This window comes from Megalobrama amblycephala, linkage group LG21 (genome assembly GCF_018812025.1).
Source record: "Megalobrama amblycephala isolate DHTTF-2021 linkage group LG21, ASM1881202v1, whole genome shotgun sequence".
Lineage (NCBI taxonomy): Eukaryota > Metazoa > Chordata > Actinopteri > Cypriniformes > Xenocyprididae > Megalobrama > Megalobrama amblycephala.
This window is the reverse complement of record NC_063064.1, coordinates 25,448,726-25,471,265: the sequence shown is the minus strand read 5'-3', so window position 1 is coordinate 25,471,265 and position 22,540 is coordinate 25,448,726. Positions and strand designations below refer to the sequence as shown.

The following is a 22,540-nucleotide window of genomic DNA, read 5'->3' as shown; positions in this document are numbered from 1 at the left end:
TCTCTGAAAAAAAAATCTGCTGGTATTTATTGTATTGCTCCTTTATTTGTGTTCTAACATTGGCATTTGCATGAGTTAATAAATCTTGCATTAACACATCTGTTTCTCTGTGCTGTTAACTCCAAGGTGGCTTGAACTGCAGTTTCCGAAATAACCACAGAGCGGAGCTGTTTCCAAACAAACGTGCATATGTGCATTCTCTGGGCTTTCCCCCCCCCCTTTTTTCCCCATTTTAGTTTCTTGAACCATTTTAGTTGTTACAACATATGACTTCACATTTTTTCAATGTGACAAATACACTTATCACATTGACCAAACAAAATGTTTTGAAATCTAACATGAGTTGCAGGACTTCTAATTTCTCTATTTGTGAATCAACCAAAACTGTTTTATCACACAGTAGTTTTAAATGAATGCATGTCCTTTATATATACACTATATATACAGTCAAACCAAAAATTATTCAGACACTGAATATATTTTTTTATATTTCTTTACTAGTGGGTGCAGGACACTATAGTTCATTTATGTAAGTGAGGATAGCAAAATAAAGTAAAAAAAATCCCAAAAATTCTTCATACAGTGGACTACCAATAAAACTGATAAAAAAAAAAATTGGGACCAAAAATTATTCAGACACTTTGACCTGACCATGTTTTGCTTAAGTGTTTTTTTGTCATAATTAAGATAATTTTTTTCTGACACAGTTTAACTCTAAGATCTTGACATTTTATTACCATTTTTTGAAACTATTGTGAATAAAACTATTAATGAATGAAATGTTCAAGCTGTCTGAATGAATTTTGGTTTGATATACTATATACTATATTGCCAAAAGTATTGGGACACCCCTCCAAATCTTTGCTTCTACAAACATTTGTGAAAGAATGGGTCACTCTCAGGAGCTCAGTGAATTCAAGTGTGATACAGTGGTTCCGTTCGTGAAATTTCCTCACTACTAAATATTCCATGGTCAACTGTTAGTGGTATCATAACAAAGTGGAAGCAATTGGGAACAACAGCAACTCAGCCACGAAGTGGTAGGCCACGTAAAATCACAGAGCGGGGTCAGCGCATGCTGAGGCGCACAGTGCGCAGAAGTCGCCAACTTTCTGCAGAGTCAATAGCTACAGACCTCCAAACATCGTGTGGCCTTCAGATTAGCTCAAGAACAGTGTGTAGAGAGCTTCATGGAATGGGTTTCCATGGCCGAGCAGCTGCATCCAAGCCTTACATCACCAAGTGCAATGCGTCGGATGCAGTGGTGTAAAGCACACCGCCACTGGACTCTAGAGCAGTGGAGACGTGTTCTCTGGAGTGACAAATCACACTTCTCTGTCTGGGAATCTGATAGACGAGTCTGGGTTTGGTAGTTGCCAGGAGATTGGGACTTGGCTGACTGCATTGTGCCTAATTCATCCCACACCTTTGGGATGAATTAGAGCGGAGACTGCGAGCCAGGCCTTCTCGCCAACATCATTTCCTGACCTCACAAATGCGCTTCTAGAAGAATGGTCAAAAATTCCCATAAACACACTCCTAAACCTTGTGGAAAGCCTTCCCAGAAGAGTTGAGGCTGTTATAGCTGCAAAGCGTGGGCCAACGCCATATTAAACCCTACGGATTAAGAATGGGATGTCATTAAAGTTAATGTGCACGTAAAGACAGGCGTCCCAAAACTTTTGGCAATACGGTGTATATGATTATTAAAACAACTATCGCCTCTATTTTAAGGCCTGCCCTGGCATTTCTATGACACTTAATTCTTGTTGTGGCTGAATTGATAATACATAATATAACTGAATGTAATATATAGATAGAAGGTAGGCTTTGAGTCAAAATTATACAAATGTGTTTTCACTAGCATTTATACCTCCTTAAATGTAAATTCCAGTATAATATTTTTGTAATAGCTGTTGAATGAAACAGAAACGAACAAAAAGTAATTTAACTGGTCATTTCCATAAAGGTTGGGGCAAGTTTTTATATGTTTGAATGTATGCAAGTTATTGCATACATTCAAAACAGTGGTTTAATTTTTGTTGCCCTTTACAGTTTTAGTGTTTTGTCTTTCATTAGCACACTATGTGGAGTAAGGTAAACGTGTTCATTTTGATTCTGGGTTAAATGTTTAATAGCTTTTTATTACCAAGACGTATCCGGTATTTTTCTATGCAGAAACTGATTACCAAAAGTAAAGCCACCCTGAGAAATATTCACTGAAATTTGAACTCCCTTAGTCTCCCTAATATTAAAACAATATATATAATAAAAATGTTTGCAGTCTCATGATGAAAGATCAGCCAAAATTGCCTCTGAATTTTATCACAAAAATATAAACCCTGCCCACAAGGCAAGTGTTCTGCTGTTTTATGAAGCAACAAAGTGCTTCTTAACACAGAGTTTACACTTAGTGGTTTTAAATGGGTTTACATACATATAAAATCTTGAAACTGTGATGTGTGCTGTTATTGGTGCTGATGTTGAGGGGTTGGGCTCAGTGACTCCACTGTCACAACCTAAAAGCGCACTGATCCATCACACACAACATCAGTTTAGGAAGAGCGAGCAGGCAAGAATGCTGCAAAATCGGACTTTTACCCAGGGGACTGCTTAGAGAGCAGTTTTATTATTTGTTTTTTTTGGATGGACAATCACATGCACACATAATCGTGTTAGGATATGTGAGTGTTGCAGAGGAAAGGCATGCAGCCAGATGAGCAGAGCTAAGAGGATTTAATGCAGCTGGACATAAGCCACGCTGAGTAAAGAAGAAGATTATATTGTTTTAATCAAATGCAAAAAAGTTTTTATTGCTGATCGCTTTGAGTTTGGACTGTCGAGGAGCGATGTTTGTCTTCACCCGGTTTCATCCTCTCTTTTTGCAATCCGTGGACGACTCTGTAAGGATGCTCACTGCACAGAGATGTATGGATCCAGCTCTACAGTAGAAAGGTGAGTTATATTTATACAGATGAATAATATTATTTAGAAATGTATTAATAAATTTATTTATTTGGTAACACTTCACATTACATTGCACCTATTTCATGTAAAGCATCTTTTTAAAAATAACTGCTTGTTCATTAATAATGCTCAGTAATTTTCTGCGGATCATAATTTAAAACTAATTTAAACAACATTGTAATTCTATCAAAAATATTTATTTTATTTGAGAGACTACATGGTGTGTTTGTCTTTTTTTTTTTTTTTTTTTTAGAATTAATTTAAATTTATTTTTCACACCACAGGATCTGCAAAAAAGTTATAAGGTGATTAAAATGGTTATACTTCAACCAGTAAACTTGACCGGTTATATAGGTCTTAAAATGTATGCTTTCTTTTATACATTCATATTCATTTTAACCTGTTATTGGACAATGACATGCTAAAATAATTACACTGTAAAGTTTTACCATTTCTTGTTGTCTTTTGTTTGTTCTTAACACAAATGTTATGTATTTCCTCATCGCATGTTGGTTTTTGTGTTTTTAGGCATACTGACACAAGACCTTGCCACAAGTGGACCTGATCTTTACTAACTCAGATCTGGACTCATAAAACACAAGATGTGCCAGTGTTACCCTGCCCTGCTTATGCTCTGCTTATACATGGTATGAGTTTTATTTAAATTATTTTAATTAAAGCAAACATTTTTATGTGACATTACAGCATTTGGTTTGCCAGAGTTAATGAACCTTTTCTTCTCTCAGGGTCTATTACTGGTGAGAGATGGAAAAAGACATTGTGTATTATTATCACTGCAACTCGCCCTTCTATCTCTATAACTATCAGTCGTTGTCGATGTTGAGCTATTTTTTGGAAGTATTATGATTTTGTTTTGAGAAAACAGGTAGGTATGGATTTAAAAATAAACAAATGTAAATTATTGAATTATTTTAATAATAAATTATTGTATAGTTTATTTTTAATTATTTTTATTGAATTGAGGCAAAACTGTTTGGATAATCCAAATATGCCGTTACAATATACTGTGGCTTTTTTGTCTTATTTCTTTTATAAAATTTCAAATAATCCAGTTTCCGCAGGGCCCTTAATCCATCAGTTTTACTTATTTCTCAAAGGAGAACAGAATGCGTGTGATTTATTATTATTTTTTTCCCCCCCAAAGATTAATTTGAATGCATATGAATTGACTTTACAAAGCCAGCATGGGGTTTAATTTAAGGCTTTAGCCCAGAAACCAGTTTAAGCCAGTTTAAGATGAAATGACAACCTGTGTGATGGCTCATCCTTAAGTCTTCTCTCAAGAGACCATTCTTTCATTGCCATCACTAAGCCAGATTTTTATTATTTATTTCCCTTAACTTATTTTCATCTTTGAACTTTAATAAAATGTTCTTATTTCATGTTAAGTACAAGTCTGTCTAATCTCTAATTCTAATTTGAAGACTAATTTTGAAATATATATGTGACCCTGGACCACAAAATCAGTCATCAGTAGCACGGGTATATTTGTAGCAATTGCCAACAATACATTGCATTGGTCAAAATTAATGATTTTTTTTTTTATGACAAAAATCATTAGGATAATAAGTAAAGATCATGTTCCATGAAGATTTTTTGTAAATTTCCTACCATTAATATATCAAAAATGTATTTTTGTGAGTGGATATGCAATGCTAAGGACTTTTCTCAATATTTTGATTTTTTTGCACCCTCAGATTCCAGATTTTCAAATATTGTCCTATCCTAACAAACCATACATCAATGGAAAGTTTATTTATTCAGCTTCCAGATGATGTATAAATCTCAATTTCAAAAAATTGCCCCTTAAGACTGGTTTAAGTTCTCATTTACCATCACAGGTTTGAATTGTGAGGTGTACAGAACAGATTATCTGTCTCCTAAATATCTACCCGCTTTGGTTCTTTATCTCTGAAAATGAAAGAGAAATGCTGGAGAAAGCTGAATATATACTTGGGGAGATAAACAGCCTTTTGGGACATATACACTCTTTCATTCTATCAAATTATGCCTTTCAAAGTATGTGTGAGAGTCTTTTGAGCTTTGCTGAAAGATAGAGAGATAGAGAAGAGTAGGGCAGCTGTTCCCTGATCTTCCTCCTTTGGTCTTTCCTGTGCGGTTTTCTGCATTCATATTTCACCATGCCTACAGTGCAAACAAAGTAAACACGCTGATTGTCTGTAATACTAAGATGAAACTCTAGACTAAAAGATCTAGCTGGAGTCATGGTTGTTTTTTAAGAACCATTTTTGCGGAGTGTGTGGGGGTGTCACTTTTTTAAGCTTTAGGTGTTTGTTGTGTGTAAATAGTAACCTCACATTGCAGTGAGCAGTTTCATTCTCTCAAGATGTTACATCCAGTTTGCATCATTTAAACAAGGCTGATGCAGCTTTCACTTTCTCATCCTTTATGTTATGATTATTTATGTAGTGATGCATCTCCTTTGATTTCTTCTACGTACTAGCTGTGTACCAGATACTGTATTCATGTATAATTTTGCTTCCGAGGTGTGCACATCAGTTTATGGTATTTCAGGAACTCTTAAAACCTTAATAGCATAATATGAATGTTCACTGACTCTAAATATATTGTTATGCTTACATGCAACTTGAAATCAAAATTTCACTATTAATACACATTTCTGAATTTTTGAGGCACCCTAAAAAGCATTTTTGACTAGATTTCCTACAGCATTTTTCTGATATATCATAATGGTCTCTTGAGTACCTTTACATTTTTAAAGTGTGGTATGAAATGATACCTTTTTGTGTAAAGATGCTTGAGGCGTCATTTAGGGTTCATCAGATTGATACACTGGTAGAACCCTCTGGAGAACCTTCAAAATGGAAACCAGTTCCTGCAAGAACTCTAAACACTATCATTGGTACTTCCATCAAACCCATCAAAAGGGAAAGTTCTTTGAGTACACATCAGGGTCCTGTTTACACCTGGTATTAAGATGCGTTTTGGTCGATCGGATCACAAGTGGACAATGCTAAATACAGGTGTGAACAGGGTCTAAAACATTTTGAGCTTGTCCATTTTTCGACCACTTCCAGAGGTATTCGAAAACGCATTCGACCGGATTTCTTTCACAGTGTAGCTCATGTGGTTGAATGTGTTTAAACAGCCGCAAAAGACCGCTTTGCTCTCCGCTTCCTGTCCTAACCCATAAACATTATGGGAAGTACGCTAGCCAGATGAGATTTAAACCTTGTTAGCTGAAGACCTAAGTTTAGTTTGAAGACTAAAAATGTACCAAGCACAATGTTCTCTCACCATTTCCAGTTTCTAACATACGCTCAGCACATTCAGCATGGTCTTGCGGCTATCAGAGCAGAAACGAAAGCTGCTGCTCTCCATATGTTTTTCCGTCATCTCCGAGCACTTTCATATTTAAATTGTGTGATGTCATTTCGTCCATTAAATCGAAAGATCTGAAAAAGCCCACCTATAGACCCTCCCCTCAAAGAAATCAAGACAGAAGTGGTTGAAAGTGGACAAAAGAAATGGATTAAAACACCAGGTGTAAACAAGGATGTGTCACCCTTGTCTACTTGGGATCCGATCGACCAAAATGTATCTTAATACCAGGTGTATAGAGAGCCTAAGATATTTGAAGCACCTTCAAAAGGTTTCCTAGTAGTTCTTCAAAGGGTTCCACTAGTGTAGCAATCTAAGAAACCCCATATGGTGCCTGAAATGTCTTGTCTTCTGTATACAATTAATTCTCAATGGATAAAGACCCACGGAAACAGGTAACCTTGTGGAAATAGAGTGGGTTTTGAATGACATTTCATGTAAACCTTAAGATAAATCACTGGTTTGGATTAGAATTGTTATTTTTCTCAATATACATTAGCTTCTACAACCTTTGCGGTTAACAGTCCTCTTTCTGGTTTTGTCTTTGAAGGTTACATGTGGCGCGGAGCTCAGAGCAGCTCTGTCTCCTCTGGGTTGGGGAGAGAGTGATAAGAAGGAAAGTGTCTCTCCTTACGGCTCTCGTTCAGGGATTCTCAAATCCCTGCGGCTTTTCTCCCACACGTCCCAATCTAACAGCCAGAGCCGTGAAGCTGCTCCGGACCCTGGGGCACTGGATCTGTGGGCTTGGTTATCTAACCACACTGATACCGAAGGAACCCTTTCGAGGGCCAAACGTCGTCCCTATGTGAAAACAGGAAAGTTTAAGAAGATGTTTGGTTGGGGCGACTTCCATTCAAACATCAAAACAGTCAAGCTCAACCTTCTCATTACTGGGAAGATTGTTGACCACGGCAACGGAACCTTCAGCGTCTATTTCCGCCACAATTCCACCGGCCTGGGCAACGTGTCTGTAAGTCTGGTCCCACCTTCCAAGGCTGTCGATTTTGAGATCACTCAACAGGAAACCATAGAGGTACCCAAAGACAATAAGGCCTTCAATTGTCGAGTGGAATACGAGAAGACGGACCGCAGCAAGAGGACGTCTGTTTGCAGTGACTTCCCAAACAGGGTATGCTTCCAGGAGCAGACCCAAAGCCATGTCTCCTGGCTTTGCTCCAAGCCGTTCAAGGTCATCTGCATCTACATTGACTTCTTCAGTGCAGACTACAAGCTAGTACAGAAGGTCTGCCCAGACTACAACTACCACAGTGACACTCCCTATACCTCTGTAGGATAGCACAGCCTAGATTGGATGTGTTGAAGCATCTGAGGTGACAACTCAGTGTTACAGCCTCTCCGGCCTATAGTTTCCTTGTCCTGTTCCACAAAGATCTGGATAAATGGAAGCAAGGTCAGATGAGGAACCACTCTTTCTATTCTACCAGACTTGTCCTCCTTCTAGGGCAGTTAATGAAAGGAGAAGTTCACCCAAATCAGAAATTGTTTATTTCTGCCATCATTTTTACAATTTATGTTTCTTTTCCAGAGAAGAAAGTTTGGAACAAAATTAGGGTAAATGATGACAGAATTTTCTTTTTTGGGTGAACTAACCCAAACTTAACCCAGGCTTAAGAGCTGATTTCCTGAAGGCTGATTTGTGTTTTTAACTTACGCTTGGGCAAAACCAACACATCTACAGTTTCCACAGTGACCCCTAACCCTTTATCAGTGACTGTTGTGATGTCATCAGTGTGAAGTTATAAAAGATACAAAAATTTCCCAATCAACATAAGCTGGGATTCAAGAACAACACACAAAAAAAAATAAAAAAACATCTTGTGTTGCAGCCATTTGTGATGCCCTCCTTTTCATGCCAACGTTTTTGTGTTCACAAAAAGTCAGTAACTAAGATTAATGTTGAAGCCATAATGTGCTCCACTGTATCCTTAGATCTTTTGTATTTTGTTTCGTTATTAAAGAAAAAGATGAGATTTGAGTTTGCCTCATTTATAAAACATGCATACGCAACATTCATATTTATTAAAACAGTCCTTGACGTGGGAAAAGTGCTTAGACATCAGGGCCTAAACAGACGTTCACATTTTTCCTTGTGGCAGTGAGAACTGCAGGTATTTAGGGAAATATAAGCAATTCTTGATGCTCGCCATTCTCAAAGGTTTTGGACGTTGACTGGTGCTCTTTTATGTTAATGACATTAATTAGGTGACGTTTACAGGGCAGAGATTTGAAACCATTTAGCTATGCCCAATTTCAAGATCATTTGCGATTTATAAATGGAGAATGAAGAAAGGCGTATGCGCTTTTGAGAACTGATCGTACGATCAAATGTAGGACGGTTTCTACGCAACATTTTATAAGTGAGGCCCCAAGACTGTCTCCAGATTTTACAGTTGTACAACTTTGCAAGTTGGATAGAAATCCTTGCACAGATGCTGTGAACAAACAAAAATTGTGGTTGCCAAACAAAGTGTTGAAAGTCAAATCTGTACTACATTTTCTTCAAAATCTTCTTAAAAGCCTTAGTGTCCCTCCCATGCTACCAGAGGAGAATCTGTAAATTCTGCCATTTGGAAAAAAAGACAAAACAAAACATTTCATTTGCTGTCTGGTCATATATGCAGACTCTGATCTGAAAAATATACATATAACGTCAGTGTGATTTTTGTAATGGCATGGCCTGATAAACTGGGTGTTTGAGGATTTGCAGCACGCTGGCTTTGATCTCAGCTTAAGTCGTCTCCAGATGTTTAAAGACTAAAGGGATGATTTTTTAAAAGTTCATTCACTTTGACTTTTGAATCCACAGACCAAAGAGAATATGGACTGTTTACAACAAGCTATATATAGTGTCCATTAGACTGGTGGCGTAATGCTAATGGAGAACAAAGCTGTAATACATCTCATTTCACTGATCTCAACTGAGCCTGAGGTTTTAAATGGAGTTAAATTAATTTCAATAGAACCATGCGATTGACTGGCAAAATGTACCAATTAAAAAGTAAATAAATAAAGAGGGAAAAATGGCTAAAGTTATCTGAGATATATTTGAAATTACTATTTCACATTGGCTAAACTTTCAGAGGTTTAATGTTTTCATGCAGGGGAGACGTATTAAATTACAAAAATTTCTAAAATTTGCTGAACAATGTATTCAAAATTCATTATATAAAAAAATAATGGAAAAAAAATAATTTTAAAGTCAACGTGTTTTTTTTTAGATTATGGATAATGAAAACAGGTCTCTACTGTTTGATGAAAGAACATGAACAGAGAAAAGGAGATAATGAATTCAAAATGATGAATTGAGAAATTCGCTCAATTCAGAGTTGATGTCGACTTTAAAAACATAAAAAAAAAAAAAACATCCAAAATGCAAAAACATTTGATTTGTTTTCACTCGATTTTATTTCCAAAGCAATAAATCAAAGTTAATCTGAACCACAATACATTTTTTCCAACACAAAGAAATCTCCTGATCCATAGAGTACGTTAAACCATGGAAAATAACTTCAACTAAATTCAGATGTAACTCTGTGAAAAAGGGAAAACAATTTCTGTAAACAGCACGGTAAACAAATCTTCATATTTACCAATAGTTTAGGGTGCAAAATATCGACATCTTTAGCCGTTTTCGTGTAATACTCAATGTGAATTGCATCACATTTCACCAAGTACTCTACAGCACGACCTCAGTTAATACTTTGCCAATTTTAATGATGATAAACATACAATGCGACATACTGCCAGCAATATAGGCAACACCATCACTTTAAAAGTGTCAGTGGAGACGATCTTTGCACTCGATGCATGTGCGTGGGTATGCGTTTAGTGAGTGTATACTTGGTTTTTTGAAACGTCAGACCACAAGTTCATAAGAGGGGCTAAAGCAACCCTCCCCCCTTTAAGAACAAGTAACATACAAGGTCCTAAACACCACCATGTTAAAACTACTGCATTATGTAGGAGCTAGTGCAATTCAGACAGGTCTGGGATCAGTCGCAGCAGGCACATAGCTACACATAGAGACACAAAGGAGCAGAGGGGCAGATCCTTTAAGGCCATTTCTCAAATGACGCCCAAAGTAAACAGCACAGCGAAGTCCATTTTCTTCTTTAGCACTGTGGTTTGAACTAACTCCTCCATCGTGTCTCTGGTAAGAGTGAGTGAAGAGGGGGCAAAAAGGAGGGGGAAGTAGGGCTTGGTGGGGTAGTTGCCTCCTCATGCGTTTTGTTCTAAGAAGTCTGAGGGCAAAGGTCAGGACTGTTTTAGCCGTTTCCTAGGCAGACCAAAAGGGGTGCACTGGGCTGATGCGAGAGCGCGGAATGCCTCGGCTACTAAGTGAGGATGGGACTGAATCATCGCTTTCCAACCCGCAGTCTCCATAATGTCTGCAGCATGACTGCAAAAGAGCAAAAACAAGCCTCAAGGTTCTTATCTATAAATGACATAACATTCATTATACACTGATGAAATGAGTAAAAAATAATCTGGGATTTTTATTCATTCAGTGAAATCATGCTAATTAAAAGGAATGTTCTGGGTTCAAAACAAGTTAAGCTCTATTCACAGCATCTGTGGCATGTGGTTTGGAAAAATAAATATCACATCTAGAGTACAGTAATGGTGCAAAATGATCCGGAGAATATAAATAAATTTACAATGAAATATATATAAATATGAAGTCATTTTTTAAAAGAAATTAATACTTTTATTCAGCAAGCATGCATTAAACTAATCAAAAGTAACAGCAAAGAGATTTATAGTGTTTCAGAAGACTTCTCTTTCAAATTAATGTTGTTCTTTTAACTTTCTATTCACCAAAGAACCCTAATTTTTGGTCAAAATTAATCAGCACAACTGTTTTCAACATTGATTAGAAATGTTTTGAAAATCAGCATAATGCACTGTTTTTTGAAGGATCGTGGATCATTTTTGAAGGTTTTTTGAATGCACAGAAGGATCAGGATCACAGGAATAAATTACATTTTACTTTTTTTCTGTTTTATATTTTATATATTTTTATATTATAATGTTTATATATATATTTTTTATTATTCACAGTAATACACTAGCTCCCTAAGGCTTACTGCTTTAGATTTTATTATTTAAGCTGTAATGTTGTCTGAGTGGTGAGATGACTGGTAACCCATAACCAGAAGTTCAATCGCCTGTAACAAAGTTGTTCCTGTGGGTATTTTGCACGATAATAAATAAAAGTATGCCACAGATGGTGTTGGTAGTGCTTAGATATCACTGAACCCAGATTTTTCCTTTCAAACGTGCAATACAATAAGAGTTGTTATGAGTTGTTTTTGTGCAAGGTAACTCGCGAAAAAAAATCCTCATAGGCTGTTAATCATTTGATTTTACAGGTATCTTAGTCACATAATTACTACACAAACTGGAGCTTCCTGCTATATACAGATGTGTTGGGTGCTTTTATTTGCAAAAAACTGAGAGACTGTAACATGTTGGCACACATACTTGCTATTCCAGTTCTTCCCATCTTTACAGCCCAGCTGTCTAAGAACACTGCATCTGAGGAAAAAACACAGAAGAATTCATACAGAGCTCCCAGAATGCACTGCAGCTACAGATGTCACCATTAGGACAAATTACGATTTAGTAGGTGATTTAGTGTCATACAAATAATTGCAATTAATATAGTTGTCAGCTCTGCTTTTAATCAGTCATTTAAAGCCAAAGGATTCTTTAAAAAAGATGGTGATAATTATTGTTATACTTATCTTTTATATTAAAATGTTAAACTATGTTGGACTATTTTAGTTAGTCCACCTCCTTTCACACCGTTTTTTTAAACCCTTCATCATTGATGATTATTTTTATAATATATGTATTGCATTTTTCACTCTAAATTCTCCCATCATGCATCCTTTTAAGACAGCCCAGTAAAACTCGTGAGGCATTAAATTGGCAAATATTTGCAAAGTAAATAAAATTATGGTTAAGTGTTCAGTAAACATGAATTGTTAAGTGTACAAAGGCATTTTCAAGATTAAATGATTATGAATTGAGCGTTTGTACTTGCCTATTAATGAAGTCTATGGCTTGTGCTTTCAGCTGCTCTGCGCTGTGCAGGTCAGCCAGAATGAGGATGTCGGCCACATTTTCTACAGACAAACTGTTACAAAGAGCCTCCTCACATAATACCTTTAATCTTTCCAGAGCATACTAAAGAGAAACAGACAGCAGGTAGCAGATAGCATAATAACAGTAGCATGAACACAAAACCAAAGCGTTTGTCCTTCAAAGCAGGAAGATCAAGAGTCTCTTACCTTGTCTGCAGCAGCTAAAAGGTTGTCGGCCATTTTCTCCAGGTTAGGAGCTTTACCGGTGTAAATAAATACCATCATTTCCCTAAAAACATCCGGTTCCACATCACTGATGTCCACACGGTTCTGCAATAGGGTTGAGAAAATTTAAAACCTAATCTGGTTTAGAATTACAAAATGTTCTAAAATTACAAAATATTAGGAAATATGGCAAAATATTAACTGCAGCTTTATGGTAAACATGGCAAGTTTTATAAAACATTTAAAAAAAAATTATATATGATAGAATTTATAAAATATCAAAATAAATACTTTTTTTTTTTATAAACATTGTTTAAAAATATATAAATTTATATATACAGTACAGTCCAAAAGTTTGGAACCACTAAGATTTTTAATGTTTTTAAAATAAGTTTCGTCTGCTCACCAAGGCTACATTTATTAATTAAAAATACAGTAAAAAACAGTAATATTGTGAAATATTATTACAATTTAAAATAACTGTGTACTATTTAAATATATTTGACAAAGTAATTTATTCCTGTGATGCAAAGCTGAATTTTCAGCATCGTTACTCCAGTCTCCAGTGTCACATGATCCTTCAGAAATCATTCTAATATGCTGATTAGAATGATTTTTGCCATCACAGGAATAAATTACTTTGTGAAATATATTCAAATAGAAAACAGTTATTTTAAATTGTAATAATATTTCACAATATTACTGTTTTTTACTGTATTTTTAATTAAATAAATGTAGCCTTGGTGAGCAGACGAAACTTCTTTTAAAAACATTAAAAATCTTAGTGGTTCCAAACTTTTGGACTGTACTGTATATAAAAAGTATTTGTTTTGATATTTTATAAATTCTATGAACTTATATATATATATATATATAAGTTTTTTAAATTATAGTGAATACTGAATTCAGACACCTTGAATATTTCATTCATTAATACAGTTTATTCACTATAGTTTAAAAAAAGGTAATAAAATATGACAATATCTCAGAGTTAAAGTGTGTCAGAAAAATATATATAAAATATATATATATATATATATATATATATATATATATATATATATATATATATATATATATATAATGATTTAAATATATAATAAAATCTTTATTTTGAAATGTTTTACATTTATAAATTTATATATATATATATATATATATATATATATATATATATATATATATATATATATATATATATATATATATATATATATATATATATATATATATAATAAATTATGACTACTACTATTCTAAAATGTGATAAATAGTAATTCTAAAACGGAGTAGGTCTATACAAATTTCTGAAAGGTAGTGTGCATTTTTTTCCACGTACTTTTTTACTCTCCTCCATTTTGTGTTCAAACATGGCATTGAATACTGGCGACCTCGCTGTCAAAGGAAACATGAATCATCAGTTTCAAGTGAATCATATGTGCGTTAAGTACTGCCAAATTCATCACGTGCCTCATTATCATTTCACTGAACATTCTCCATTGTCTGTGCAGCTTGTCTTTTTAGCAAGGCAAAATCTGGGTCTACCCCAAGCATCTGTCAATGTTGTGTTTGGATGACTAATCTCACCTGCCAGTATGGATTTGTGCGCTTTGAACTCTTGCCCTCCTACGAACAAGCTGCAGTCTGTGAACCTAGAGCCTTCCCACAGGTTACCCAGGTCGTCGGAAAGTTGACACTCCGGAACCTTCAGCATGTTTGTGTTCGACTGGCCAGAGATGTTTACGGAGTCCTGGACCACACTCACCTAAACAAATGAGTCATTGGTTTGAAGCAAGGACATTATTACACCAAAGAATTTAGTATACATGAAACGGTACATGATACCGTACCTCACAGAACAGAGTGAGCTTGTCATCAGGAAGAAGTCCGTTAGCTTCATCCAGCAAGAAATCTCTCCTGATGAACTTCTTGAAGCCCCAGTCCTTTCCCTGGACGAAGCGGTAGGCTCTTTGGCTTTCTGAAGTGTTAGGAGAAAACAGAAGCACAAATACAAATTAAACATTTAGTTACTCCACATAACCCAACTCAATCCTCTGAGCAGCCAGAAAACTCTTACCCATGGCTTTAGTTTCTTCTCTTTTGGCGTTCAGTAAAGAAAACTTGAACTTTGCTCTCACTTCACTTTTTGGGCAACTGACAAGCAATAAGTACAGAGAGAGATAATCTTTACTCTCATCATCCAGACCCTTTGGGTTCACTCGCAAACACCTACAGAAAAAAAAAGAAAAAGAAAAAGTGTGTTATAAAAAGATATATATATATATATATAGGGGGTGTGACGAGATTTCTCGAGTAAGTGACGACATGACTGACAAGACCATGGTGGAAAATTAATTGCACAACAGAGCCTAATGTCTTAACTTGTAGAATGCGTGCTCAGCACCGCCAGTCCCTATTTAAAAAGTATGCGTGATCCTGAAAGCGAAACGCGAACGTGCATTCAAACGCACATTTTTATTTCTATGATCAATTTGTGGAAAGGAGTTCAGTTAGGAGATCAAAAGTTGTCGTCATCATATACACACACATACATACATACGCTTTAAAATAATAAAATAAAAAATAATTCAATTTCTTAATTAAAAAAAAAAAAAAGTTTGGAAAATAAAGCATGTATCCATATGCAGTCAAATGCAAATATTTATAGATTTTTTTTTAAACCAGTTCAATAGCATAGACAACACTGCTTCTGAACAACCACCTATAAACCGCACAATTCTGTAATTTGGCAACTAAAATAACTCAATGTGTGATTTTATTGTTTCTTTAGCTAATTTTTAGTCAGGAAAGCCATCGTAGAAGCTGTCACACTGCAGGACTGTGATTAAAAACGTCTGGTATTGTCAGAACTTCATCGTAGACTAGGATTCATCGTAAAAGCAATTAATCAACTGCCAGTGACAAAAGAAATCTTTTGCGATCTCCGAAATTTGTCCCAGATGGCTCAATGTAAACCCAACCTAAATCAAAATGGGCCACAGTGCTTTCACAGACAATGATTTTTGGAAAGGTCAAAGCTGTATTTGTGCACGTATGTGAGTGTGTTTGGTTGAGCAGGATGGCGGGGCATTAGAGAGAAGAATTAAAGAGGCCACTTGAGAGCTGTCGACAACACTCAGAACACAGTGAAACCCACCATTTCATCTTATCGTTGGGGCCTGAGGAGAAGGTCGAGCTCCTCACAACTTCTCCCATCTCCTCCCGACAGAAGCTGAAGTTGTTAATCGTCCACATGTAAGAAAACTTCACGACTTTTACCTGTTGATAAAAATAAAAATAAAAAAAACACAGAGGGACATTGATGACTCGCATTCTCAACTCAGAACGGTTCTCTTTCCATTCGCTCTGTCTCTCTCACCTGTGTATAACACCAGCTCTCCGCCACAGGTCCTGATGTCATTTCCCCTGGGGGAGGGGGTGTGGGAACCCGTGACATGGCCTGCTTTCACCTTCCTCGTCCCTGATTTAGCTCACTGCTCGGCCTACACACACAAAAATCAAGACACAACTGCAGTCAAAACAGGTCAATGAGTCAATATGATTTCCCAATACGAGAACTGGTTACAATCACAAGGCAGCTCTCTCAAATGTCTATAAATAATCACAACTGAGGTAACACTATTAGGTCAAAGTTTATATATAGTGGTTGCTAACATAAACATTCAATCATAATTTGGTTTGTATTCTACTAAGAAACTAGATTTTTGCATTTTCTGAAAAAACAAAACTCACCACCACATTTACATTTATTCATTTAGCAGACGCTTTTATCCAAAGCGACTTATAAATGAAGAACACAACAGACCACAATGATTTTTCTAGTGTTTCTAGGAGGTTCTGGGATATGTGGCTCACGTCCCTCCTACAATGTAAGTCTATTGGATTTTTTGGACCATTTTATCATTTGCCAAGAAAAGTCGCTACTGTTCAAAAGTTTGCAGTATGTATTTTATATTTTTAAAAAGTCTCTTATGCTCACCAAGGCTGCAGTTATTTGATCAAAAATACAGTAAAAACAGTAATATAATTACAATTTGAAATAACTACTTTATATTTTAGTACATTTTAAAATATAATTTATTCCTCTGATGGCAAATCTGAATTTTCAGCATCATTACTCCAGTCTTCAGTTTCACATGATTCTTTAAAAATCATTCTAATATGCTGAATTGATGCTCAAAAAACATTTCTTATTATGATCAATGTTGAAAACAGTTGTGCTGCTTATTATTTTTGTGGTAAAAACATTTTTCAGGATTCTTTCATGAACAGAAAGTTCAAAAGAACAACATTTATTTTTAAATAGATTTTTTTGTCAAGTCAAACAAGTCACTTTTGATCAATTTAATGCATCCTTGCAGAATAATGTTCTCAACTGTATTGCAGAATACAGTATTCATTTCTTTAAAAAAAATATCTAACTGACCCCAATCTTTTTAACAGTAGTGTAGATGGCAAAGTGTAATACTTATAGGGGCTTCGAAAAAGAACCAATATTCATAGAAATAACAGTAATGGCAAGAACTGAGCAACCCAGGAGGTCATTGAGAATGCATAAAGTCAAATAATACCTTGTGTTCAGAGATCAGCAGGCTGTGTTTCCATGTCATCCCTGGGCTCAAGCTCAGAGACACAGCCGTCAGAGTGACTGGAAATAATGACTAGCAGTGCATACTGACCTCAGCCTCTAAACAAGCCATCCTAAACACACAGACACCGAATTAACCTTGCATCCATGTCATGAAAATCAGCAAAACTTTAACTTATTAACTTGGAATGAAAAACAAAAGAACATACAGTACTTCCACAATACTCAGAACAAAATCAATCTACAGCATTTGTTGCATAATGTAGATTAGATTTAGCACAGAACACAATTGTCCATTAGTTCACAAAAACAGCAGATAGAGAAAGAAATGCAAGCAATGCCAGCATCCCGAGGGTTAAACAACCAAAATGTGAAGCTGTTATTTTATGTAATTCTTCCATGCATTCTTTGTATATATGGAGGTGGGACTGCTTTTCTAAATTAATGAACTGCTAGTTATTAGTCAGCTAAGTAAAATCTGTGAATGTTGCCAGAAAATGAACAGGTGTGAATAAAGATGAATGATTTGGATGATTTCTGGCTGTTTTTCTTCACCAGTCATGGTGAACAGATTATGACCGGCCTTATATCATCATGACAAAACAAAAAAATTGGAAAGAACTACTACACAGACAAGGTCAGTAAGCAACTGTATCACTAATATCTTGAGGCTATGCATTTTAATATTATTTCCTGGCCCTGTTTACTTCCATTGTATAGAGTTATTTATTGATTATTTACTGTGGTAATCAGCAATATGTTATGTCAACTGAGTTTAACTTGTATTGGATGAAACGCATCGATGTGCCAGCTGAATTCACCAATCTCTACGATCAAGTCTTCATTTAACTCATTTACACTTCATAACTGACCTTATGAAAACATACACTCACCTCAGTAAGAATGCTGAATCTCACTTGTGGGAGTTTTGCGAGCCTTCCAGAGCGGAAAGCTTGGCAGATGAGGGTGGTTCGGTGGGATGCCACTCTCAGCAGAGACTCAATGAACCCTGGCAGGAATAACTGGATTTTAACACCACATCTACACTGGCACTGCATCAAGTTCAGTCTTTGTAGCCCACATTTCTGACTATAGACTATTGACATCATAACGCTGATATTGGCAGATCTGAGTGGGGCGAACGAGACAATCTAGAACTAAATTAAAAAAAACTAGTTGTGTTTATGAACGTTCTGTCGACAAGTGAAACGCACAACCCCCATAAAATGCATTATGATGTTTGATAACTGATTTAAAGAACAGGAACACACACAAGCCAATTGTAAAACAGTTGAAGAGACTATGAAATCAAAGACATACACAAAAAAATGTTGAGGAAAGAACTTTCTGAAAAGTACTTTTTAAAAATATTGCACTGCACTTATGGTCAACAATTGACGGCTGAAATAATGAAAACCGATATAGTGGCAGTACAATGAGGTGCACATACCATAGCTGAAATTAAACTAACATTTATTTTACAGAATATTTAAAAAATTTGGATGAAAGAAATTGGTTAGTTTTTACACTAATAGGGCTGCTAATGCATTTTGAAACTTAAATATCTTGATTTTGAAACTTAAATAACTTAAAACAAATAGAAACTACTTTTGTTTACTGGTCAAATGGATTGGCCAAAGCAAATTATCTCAAATTAAAATTATCTTGTTGTACCAGCCTTCGGCCACCACTCTAGACATTGTTAGCGAAAAAGTCTCGATTTAGAAGCTTTGTTTTCATTTATTGTTATATAAAATAAACTTAACATTTCACATAAAATAATATATATTAATAATGACGATCTGAAAGATGGTTCTAGATTTAATGAGTCGTCGAGTTGTGAATCAAAATCACTGGAAATCGGCAAGTCCGAAAGAGTCGGTTCTCGATTGTTAACGAATACGTACTTGAGAACCGCTTGGAACGATTGTGAATCGCGAACAAATCGTTCAAATAGGCTTTGTGAACCAAATCAATGAATTCACTGAAAAGATTCGACTCTAAATAACGATTCGTTCGTTCGCGAATCGGACATCGCTGTAACGCGCTACAATATCAGCCCCATCCGCCCCAAGTTTTGGTTATAAATCGATATCCGTGTTTGTTACCGCGTTCGAACAAGTTTGTACATACATATAAGCGCCGAACACTTGTCGTCTTTCTGTTATATCCGCTTGCTGTGCAACTGACGCGGAAAACGAAGAGAAAAAGAGTCAAGGAAACCAAGTTAGCCGACCAAGGCTCGTCTCGTTTGGCCTAAATTTCATGCACGGCCCAAACAAGAGACAGAACCATAACAAAGCCCAGCCAACAATGTTGCTTTAAGGCCGAAACAAAGAAAGATCATTCTACTAAACCCCGCACGTATCTGATTTGTTTGTCCCAAAGCAGCACATAATGGTGTAGATCGAGTAAGCATCTGTCTTTGTGTCAGTGCGCAGAGCGGTGGTTAAAATACAAGAAAAAATAATTTTACAAACCTCTTAGACACTCCGCATCACAGACATAGAAACACGGTACGATATGTGACCTGAGTGAGTCGTAGAAAGAATTTTGTGCGAAACGAGTGAACTTTTGAGCCTTTCTCTACAGATAAGGGGTGTTTTTCTCTCTCTGTCTCTCATAGCGCTGCCTGCGCTTCAGCTCTGTGCAGGCGCACTGCGCATGCGCGCAGAACTTCCTCTCAAACCATCTGTTCTAATAACAAGCACAGTTAGTTAGCAGCGTACACTAAATACTAATGGCTAGAAATGCGATTCGCCACTACCGATGGAGTAATTATCGTGGTTGTTTTTAATTAGTTTGACTGCCTATTACTTAGATAAGACAGTACTTTTTATGTTGCACTGCAAAGTTAATCTCATCTCCACATGCTCTAGCAGTTTCCATGAAGAGGGGTGAAAAAGTATGACATGAAGATATAGATATAATAGAATGAACCAATAATATAGGTACTTTATCACATACATTATGTGAGATGATATTAAATACACCATGTGGTCAAAGCCTACATTTTTGTGACATACAGTCTAGAAACTACCTAAAAATTATTGGATTTGTATGACAAAATCAAGTTGTGTAGGCCTATATATATATATGAAAAGGCATGACTATCCAGTTCCCTCTTCACCACATAATCTAACGGGACTGAAGTGTCACTGAGGCTGACTCAAATTATATTTTCTCACTTCATCATTATATACTCTTGGCACGTTGATCAGTATCACATCTGTGAGACTGAATGAGATGCCTCACAAAATATATCATCGTTTGATATCACGGGAGAAGATAACAGTATTTTTGCAGGGGCTGTTGTAATGGTAATGATCCTCAACAAATCCAGGCTATCACTCAATGGAATATGAAAGGCAGTTCCTTTAAGCCAGGGGAGATATACATGGAAATAATAACAGATGAAAAAGTGACTTGCCAATTTGAATGATTTAAAAAAAAAAAAAAAAAAATCTCTTATTTCTGATGTGAGCTCATCGTCTGTGAATTAAAAGCTGTCTCACTTGCTTCATTACCATGACAAAACCTGAGTCTCAATGCCCTGTGACCTGCTGCATGGCACTATCTGTGTTTGAAACTAAGAGGATTATCAACTAAATGAAAAAGATGAGAGTGGATGAACTGGTATTTGTGTGGAAAAATATTCTATTATCAAACGCAGACGAAAGTTTAATAAAAGGCTTTTATAATTCAGTGTCAGTGGTAAAATGTAGATCTGGATTGTACAACAGCCCTGCATACAAATCATTATATTGAAAAATACAAAGGGGCTTTTAATAAACAACTACAAAGTCTTGCTACTTTGAGTTATAATGATATGGTTTACACTATAAAATGTTAGTAATTTTAACAAAAAAAAAAAAAAAATTTTTTTAAATCTGTTAATTACACTGTAAACAAATCGTAATTTCTTATTACAACATTTTTGCTCTAGATTCTACATAGTATAATATAACACAGAATTTTGAGTTTCTGTTGATTAATCTATTTGTATATTAACCCAATTTTTTTGTTTCAGTTAACTTAAAATTTTAAAGCAACCAGTTTACTTACTTTTTTAAGTTCAACAAACAGTTTTTTTAGAGTAGTTAACTATAAAATATATACATTTTTTGCACGTAAAAATCATTTTAAATTACAATTAAAGTCAATATGAAATCAAACTTCAATTTTCTAAATAAAAGGCTTAATAAAAGGCTTTTATAATTCAGTGTCAGTGGTAAAATGTAGATCTGGATTATAACAGCCATGCATACAAATCATTATATTGAAAAATACAAAGGGGCTTTTAATAAACAACTACAAAGTCTTGCTACTTTGAGTTATAATGATATGGTTTAAACTATAAAATGTTAGTAATTTTAACAACAACAAAAAAAAAATTAAAAATTAAAAATCTGTTAATTACACTGTAAAAAAAATCGTAATTTCTTATTAAAACATTTTTTCTCTAGTATAATATAACACAAAAATTTGAGTTTCTGTTAATTAAACTAATCTATTTGTATATTAACCCATTTTTTTTTTGTTTCAGTTAACTTAAAATTTTAAAGCAACCAGTTAACTTACTTTTTTTTAAGTTAAACAAACAATAGTTTTATTTTTTTTTTTACAGTAGTTAACTATAAAATATATACATTTTTTGCATGTAAAAATCATTTTAAATTACAATTAAAGTCAATATGAAATCAAACTTCGAATTTTCTAAATGCAAATTATTGATATTATTGTCAATCATTTATGCAAGCATGTTTTTTATTACTTTTTTAACCTAATTTTTAATCAAAATATCATAACTTGATCTTACGCTGAAATGACAGACTTCTCTCTGACATACGGGACTACTCCAATAATTAAGGGGGCATTTACATGACACTGTTCTATTATCAAACGCAGACGAAAGTTTAATAAAAGGCTTTTATAATTCAGTGGTAAAATGTAGATCTGGATTATAACAGCCATGCATACAAATCATTATATTGAAAAATACAAAGGGGCTTTTAATAAACAACTACGAAGTCTTGCTACTTTGAGTCATGATGATCTTGGTTTACACTATAAAATGATAGAAATCTGTTAATTACACTGTAAACATATTTTGTAATTTGTTATCACAACTTTTTTTCTCTGGTCAGATCATCTTAGATTCACTAATGTTGCTCAGATAACAATATTTTGGGTTTCTATTGATTAAACTAATCTTTCTTTGTACTAACTTAAATTTTTAGTTTTA

The 22,540-nt window shown here is 35.1% G+C and overlaps 2 protein-coding genes across 2 annotated transcripts; one reads left to right on the top strand and one right to left on the bottom strand.

The window, feature by feature from the left end:
* Positions 1-1,610: 1,610 nt before the first annotated feature.
* On the top strand, positions 1,611-8,347 carry nxph2b (neurexophilin 2b). Its single transcript, XM_048172550.1, has 3 exons — positions 1,611-2,955; positions 3,496-3,614; positions 6,902-8,347. Exons 2-3 carry the CDS (start codon positions 3,570-3,572, stop codon positions 7,646-7,648), a joined length of 792 nt encoding a protein of 263 aa, XP_048028507.1. The 5' UTR covers positions 1,611-2,955; positions 3,496-3,569; the 3' UTR covers positions 7,649-8,347.
* Positions 8,348-9,753: 1,406 nt separating this feature from the next.
* Positions 9,754-19,988, bottom strand: spoplb (speckle type BTB/POZ protein like b). Its single transcript, XM_048172549.1, has 13 exons — positions 19,776-19,988; positions 18,189-18,304; positions 17,279-17,408; positions 16,066-16,189; positions 15,844-15,965; positions 14,764-14,915; positions 14,537-14,664; positions 14,274-14,451; positions 14,026-14,081; positions 12,669-12,791; positions 12,422-12,564; positions 11,857-11,910; positions 9,754-10,771 (listed from the first exon to the last, which is right to left on the bottom strand). The coding sequence occupies exons 4-13, from the start codon at positions 16,141-16,143 to the stop codon at positions 10,627-10,629; spliced, it is 1,179 nt and encodes a 392-aa protein (XP_048028506.1). The 5' UTR covers positions 16,144-16,189; positions 17,279-17,408; positions 18,189-18,304; positions 19,776-19,988; the 3' UTR covers positions 9,754-10,626.
* Positions 19,989-22,540: the final 2,552 nt, after the last annotated feature.

Excerpts from the sequence above, each read along its gene's own strand:
- nxph2b (XM_048172550.1), top strand. The coding sequence starts at position 3,570 with ATGTGCCAGTGTTACCCTGCCCTGCTTATGCTCTGCTTATACATG. Across the intron at positions 3,615-6,901 it reads TTATGCTCTGCTTATACATG|GTTACATGTGGCGCGGAGCT; the intron begins GTATGAGTTTTA and ends TTGTCTTTGAAG.
- spoplb (XM_048172549.1), bottom strand. The coding sequence starts at position 16,143 with ATGTCACGGGTTCCCACACCCCCTCCCCCAGGGGAAATGACATCAGGA. Across the intron at positions 14,916-15,843 it reads CCCAACGATAAGATGAAATG|GTGTTTGCGAGTGAACCCAA; the intron begins GTGGGTTTCACT and ends TTTTTTCTGTAG. Across the intron at positions 14,452-14,536 it reads AGCTCACTCTGTTCTGTGAG|GTGAGTGTGGTCCAGGACTC; the intron begins GTACGGTATCAT and ends TCATTTGTTTAG.